The sequence below is a fragment of the Geotrypetes seraphini genome, chromosome 1 (genome assembly GCF_902459505.1).
Source record: "Geotrypetes seraphini chromosome 1, aGeoSer1.1, whole genome shotgun sequence".
In the NCBI taxonomy this organism is placed as follows: domain Eukaryota; kingdom Metazoa; phylum Chordata; class Amphibia; order Gymnophiona; family Dermophiidae; genus Geotrypetes; species Geotrypetes seraphini.
In genome coordinates, this window is record NC_047084.1 from 274,798,589 (window position 1) to 274,805,057 (window position 6,469).

The 6,469-nt window shown below is 46.8% G+C and overlaps 1 protein-coding gene across 3 annotated transcripts in view; it reads right to left on the reverse strand.

Moving 5' to 3' along the window:
* The window catches only part of IMMT (inner membrane mitochondrial protein), a 304,792-nt gene extending 300,736 nt beyond the window's left edge, over window positions 1-4,056 (reverse strand). For 2 of the 3 annotated variants that reach the window (XM_033951925.1, XM_033951916.1), the window contains exon 1: window positions 3,834-4,056. In XM_033951925.1, coding sequence (XP_033807816.1) covers window positions 3,834-3,875 — 42 coding nt within the window. In that variant the 5' untranslated portion in view covers window positions 3,876-4,056. The remainder of the gene's footprint in view (window positions 1-3,833) is intronic. The other variant, XM_033951934.1, reaches the window with a different exon arrangement.
* Between the last annotated feature and the right edge of the window lie 2,413 nt (window positions 4,057-6,469).

Sequence of the window (6,469 nt, forward strand, 5' to 3'; positions counted from 1 at the left end):
CCCTTTTACAAAACTGCGGTAACTTTGTAAAAGGGACCCTTAGGTTGGTTATACTTTGTTACAGTAAAAAGGATTTCACTTGAGACATGTCTAGCTAACAGTGACGGGACAAAAGCACGCGAGACAAACATGAGCCGACATTTGAGAGCGGACAATTGAGTGTAAGACTTCAGTGTGCCGCTCTAAAAGCTTATTTTAAAGGGCTCCGACACAGGGGGGCGGCACGCTGAAGTTTTGCGTTCAATTGTCCGCTCTCAAATGTCAGCGCGCGTTTGTCTCATGCACTTTTCACTGTGAACCCTAGCTAACAGAGATACTATAAATTCCAAATGTGTTGATAGGTTAGCTGAGATTTGAGTAGTTTATGACAAAGCCTATTAACTCCAGAACACAGATGATTGTTGCCCTGCTGCTTCCTCCTGAGATGTGCTCTTGAATAGCCAACCACCCAGACAGAGAAACATGCTCTCCCAGTCAGTTACTACAAGGCATTTTGGGGAATATTCTATAAACAATGCCGAAACTTAGGTGCCAACAGGCACACTACCTGCACCTAAATTAATTTAGAAATGCCATTTAAAATGGCAAAAAACAGTAAAAATAAAGTGCCTACCGGCACATAAATAAAAGGCGCTGGAATCATGCCTATATAGGTGCTTTAGGCGGCCTAAAGTACCTCTGTAGGCATGATTCACTTAAAGACATGTGCCAGAAATATAAGTCCAGAAAACCCTGGCCTACATTTCCATACCTATCTTTGCCAGGGGATCCCAAAAATAGTACATTACATTAGGGATTTCTATTCCGCCTGTGCCTTGCGGTTCTAGGCGGATTACAATATAGAGGATATCTGGGCATTTCCAGTAGAATTACATTACAGGAGAAGAGTAAATTAGTAAAGAATTACAATACATTCAAGATCACAGCAGATGAACATAGCTTGCCATCAGCTGATCACGGCAGGGGAATCCCTCATCAGCTGACCGCAGCAGAACTCCCCAAAACTGTAGTTTTGGGAAGTCTTGCTGGCTCAGCAGATCAGGGATTCCCCTGCTGCGATCAGCTGAACTGGCAGAAAGATCACCATTTCCTCTCTCCTTCCTACCCATCGATCCCCCAGCCCTCCTCCAAAGACAGCCCCCCTCCTGCCGAAACTGACACCCCCCCCCCGACACTCCTCCATACCCACAACATCCTCTTCTCAACACCCCACACCCGCCCAACATACCCTCCCACTCCCTCCTGCCGATAGGACCGCCTCATCAAAATGGTTGCCCTTCCCCTCCCAGTGCATCTTGACATCATGAACTGGGAGGGAACTAAGGCTCTAAGCCAATCAATCAAGCCCTGGACTATTTAGATTTTTGAGGCACGAGTCTCCAACAGGTGCCGTTGCGTGATTGACATGTGATCAGCGGCCGTTTTAAGGCAGCTGCCGACTTAGGCATGGGCTAGAGCAGTCTTCTTCAACCACCGGTCCATGGGCCAGTGCCGGTCCACAGAAATTTCCTGCCGGTCCACAGAGCCAACAGGTGCATCAGGCCCAAAACAGTGTTCTTCAACCGCCGGTCCACGGTGCAATCGATGCGGCGTTATCTTTGAGCCAGCTCACTCTTCCTAAAAACGTTGCAATATCAGATGGAAGGCTTCCAGATGAGGCAAGGGACATGCAAGGTAAAATTAGTACTATTATGGGGGCGGGATCTGGGGTAGACATTGGGTAGAGATGGGCGGGGTCTGGCCCACGACTTAGCCCAGTGTTCTTCAACCACCGGTCCACGGATCGATGCTGGTGTAAAAAGATTGAAAAACACTGGGTTAGAGAATCTGGGCATTTGTGAACACCCAAGGGAACTGATATGAGGCCAAGACACAAATGGGGTACTGGATGAATCTTGGACAGTTTCTGTGACTGGGATGTAGGCCTATAGGAACATAAGCCTACTTTAAAAACAATCTCCCTTTTGAAGAAAAGGGATTAGAGTGCCCAGAGAAACCATGTAACAAATCAATAATATTTGCTTCTTTCTGTGGAGTGCCACAAGGCTCTTCTATTTCTTCTACTTTTTAATTATCTTTGTGAATACTCTGCAAAAAGTACATTTGTCAGCTGAAGTTATGTTATCCTATGCTGATATTTTTATTACCATATTTTTCACTCCTTAAGACGCACTTTTTCCACCCAAAAGTGGGTGGAAATGACAGTGCATCTTATGCAGCGAAAATGACCCCCCATACCTTTTTAAAACACACACACCCCACAGTATCTTTTAAACACCCCTTAAGCCTGGAGGTCCAGCGGTGTATCGGCCAGTAGGAGCGTGCTTTCTACGCTCCTGCCTGGGCCCACGTCACTTTCTGAATGGCTACCATCAGTTCTCGCAAGTCCCACAGATTAGAAGAGTACGGTATAAACGACAGCTCAACTTCCTCTTTTGCTTACGCTGTCATTACAATTTTGAATAATCTACCTGTTTACATTATGGATGATATCAATTACCAAAGGTTTCGTAAAAATTTTAAAACTTTTTTATATGACTTCTTGTAATATTCATGTTATGATATTTTAATTATTGTTTTTGTATTTTTCTGTAGATTTTACAGCCTCTTTGAATGTAAATCGCCTTGAACCTCTTTGGTATAGCGCGATTAATAAGTTGTGTATTAGATTTAGCATCCTTTTGGTCCCAATTTTTCTAACAGATCAGGTATTTAAGAGGATCATAGCAGAGGTATTTTGGGGGGGAATCCATATATACACATGGTGCATGTTCCACTAAGTAAGCCTTATTAATGCTGTGTGGAATTTCTAGTTTAACTACCCTCTTTAGAAACAATTCTTACTTCATAATGCTTTCCATAGAATCAAGTAGCATAATATTAACCCCCACCCCAATCCCACCTTTTCAACATGTCAAAGCCTACATTTGAATCTGTATTCTTTATATTTTTAGCCCACCTTTCCACTACAATTCCCCGTCTGAAACAGCTTATTAAGTGGGTACATGAAGCAGCATAAAGGTCAGATGTGTCAGAGGGAAGAAGGTGGGATTTGAACCCTGGTTCCAGCTCACTGCTGTAGTAGGACATCCCACAGTCTTTCAACCACAAAACCTGGAACAAGGAAGCCAATCGCAATTCCTAGCAATCACTTTTACTACTGTACACTTAGTAAGACAAGCCTAAAGCATCATCTGATTCGCTTCAACAGCTTCCCCCCCAAAAAAAAAAGACTCCTACAATTATCTTATGTTTTGGGGTCGCTTACAGAACTTTAAAGACACAAAACTTAGGATGACGACAAACGTAGCAACCCAGCCCCTTTGCGTCCTCGAGCATGAGATCCGACAGGTACCACACCAATCCTTGAAGGATGAAGGTCACGCCCTTTCTCCCTACCCTCCACGAGGGACACCTCAACGCTCCTCCCCTTCCTCCTCGTTAAACTCGCGTGCCGTTTCCCGTTCCTTATCCCCCCCCCCTTCCTTCTCAGTACCAACGGAAAACGCCTACAGAGCAAAAAGGGCGCCTCGCATTCCCGCCGAGGGCCCTTCCGTCATCCCAGCATCAACTTTCTGCAAACCACCGCCACCTTTTTTTTTTCCTCACGGGGCGAAATTCGCCCCACTTAAGCCCCGTCCACCCGTGGATTTTTTGCTTTTGTACTTGTCAGTCACCCAAAATGACAGGCAAGGAGAGAGCGGTTTGGTCAGCTCCAGAGACAGCAAACATTCCGCGCCGCCGTCGTTGCGGTCCCCTCGCTCCGCAACGTTTCGCCGACTTCCGAACTTTCTGAGACGCCACACACTGACGCCTCTCGGACTCGCCCTTACCTGGCAGAGCGCGAAGCCGGCCTTCCTGCTAAGCCGCAACATGTCCCGAGAAGCAGAGAGAGGAAAACACGGCGAGACCGCGGGCCGGCTTTCAATGACACATACCACGCTCCAGCCTCTACCGCCCCCAACGAAGGCTGTCTATCCTGTAACGCAGGCGCAGTAACCGACGGACGCGAGAGAGGCGACACCGAAGTAATTGGCAGAGCGCACTGCCAATGAAAAACATGGTTATTGCGTTTGAGGACTGAAACGCTGGCGCCTAGCAACACTGCAGAGAGGGGCGTGGTGGGCCACGTGAGGATGATCCGGTCACGTGACGTAATCTGCGCTACGGTTCTGTTGAGTCAAAATGTCTTAGCTCGAGGAGGTTGTGGTGAGAGAATCGGGAGTTGCTAAGTTTTGGAAAAGAGAGGCTGGTACTGATGAAATCTGTCCCGAAGAATATGCTTATTAATTATGTGATCTCTTCCCCCCCCCCCCCATGAAGAATGCATCTGATGCCCAGCAGGGGATGGGTTCTTCTGGGAGTCGCTAAAAGAGAGAGAGATGTGTTCAGGAAATCTTTAGGTGGGTGGAGTTGGAGGACCTAGCCTGGAGGAGACAGGGTGGTGAAGGAAATAAAAAAGAAGTGTTGATAAGAAACAAGGCTTTTAGTTATCTTGAGCTCCTGCCAGAGCCCAAGTACTGAGGCAGGCTTCTGGAAGTAATACCAGCCTTTATGGGTAAAGATCAGAGTAGCATTGTTAAGAGTTAATTATTGCAGTGTATTAATTCAGCTTGGTGGAGAAAGTGGCCCCACCCAGGCTGAGGGAAGAGGGTGAGACCTGGAACGTTCACTAAGAGAGAAATCAAGGGGGCTTTGCATCCTAAGAGGGACTGAGGGGACTGGGAGAGAGACTGGACTAATCTCAAGTGATAAAAAGAGAGTGAATGTGATTGCAGAGCCTAAACTGAAACTTTCAGCTTGGATTTCAGATCTGAGGCAGAAGGGGTTACTTTTGTAATCATAAACTACAACAAGTTAGTCCAATAAAAAGGGTATTTTTTCCTTTGTTTTTGTTTTATTTCTACATACCGTATTAGCTTAGTGGGAAAGAAATGGTCTTGGGCTGAGGAGACCTCTGGAGGTCCCCCAAACCTGCCCCCCCCCCCTTGTACCTTTTTAGAGAAGTTGGAGCAGGAGGGGAGCTCAGTCTGTAGTTTCGCTCCCAGGTGCATCATGTGATGCATAGTGAGGGGCTTAAGGCCCTGATTGGCTCAAATGCCTTAGGCTGCTTCCTTGACTCCTCCCCCTTGTATCCCAGGATACAGAGGGAGGAGCCTTAGGCATCTGAGCAGGTCAGACTAAGCTTCCCTCCTGCTCCAACTTCTCTAAAAAGATACAGGTTGGGTTCGGAGCGTGGGGATGGGGTTTCGGGGGACCTCCAGTGGCAGAAGGGAGTGGGGATCTCTTCTGCCTTTTTTTAAGGGGAGGAAAGGGAGAGGGTAGGGGATGTTTGGAGGGGTGTCTGGTGCGGGAGTGGACCTTCAGTGGCAGGAGGAAGTGGGTATCCCTTCTGCTGTTTCGCTGCCATGGGGGGAGGAAGGTGTCACCATGGCAGATGAAAGTGGGCATCCCTTCTGCCATTTTTCTCACGCAGGGAAGGTGGAGTCAGCATGACAGGAGGAAGTGGGCATTCCTCCTGCCATTTTCAGGGGGGGGATCAGTTCCCGACGCTGGTTCATTGGGGAGGGCCATCATCAGCGGGGTGCTTTTTTTTCTTTTTTTTTTCTAATGGGGCAGGTATGTACATGTTTAATATGCACATTATCTGTGCCCATTTAAAAAAAAATGGTTAGGGATCACAGGTTGCCAAACTACGGAGTGGCAGGATCTGATCTGAGCTCTGTGCACTCTTCCAAATCTAAGCTCCCTTTTCATTGGATTTTATAATCTGTTTCTACTAATTTTAGTTCCTAGACTCTAAAACACTGAACCTGCTTGCTCATCGCCCCTTGGTTTTCTTATGGCTTCTAAGACCACAAAGAAGGAGAAAGATAAACAGCGCTCCGTGGACACGAAAATGGCAGTGCCACACTCTCTTGCGTCTTAACACCATCAGCTCGTCCTGGACAGCTGAAATCACAATAGAAGTGACCGTGGCTGTGGAGGTCGCTTTAGATAAGAATTTGCAACAATTATATGATAGAGCCGAAGAAGCTCATGAGTGGATAGATAGCTTGAACTTAGAACTCGACGCGAGCCTTAATTGCACTTCGGAGTTGGAAGATTGAACCGATGAACTGGAAAAATCTCAGGCTTCCCTACAAAAGACTGTTCATAGAAACATGACAGCAGATAAAGGCCAAATGGCCCATCTAGTCTGCCCATCTGCCCATTATCTCTTTCTCTCTCCGAGAGATCCCACGTGCCTATCTCAGACCCTCTTGAATTCAGACACAGTCTCTGTTTCCACCACCTCTTCTGGGAGACTGTTCCATGCATCTACTTCCATTTCCGTAAAAAGTATTTCTTCAGATTACTCTGGAGCCTATCACCTCTTAACTTCATCCTATGCCCTCTCACTGCAGAGTTTACATTCAAATGAAAGAGACTCGACTCATGCACATTTATATTGCGTAGGTATTTAAAT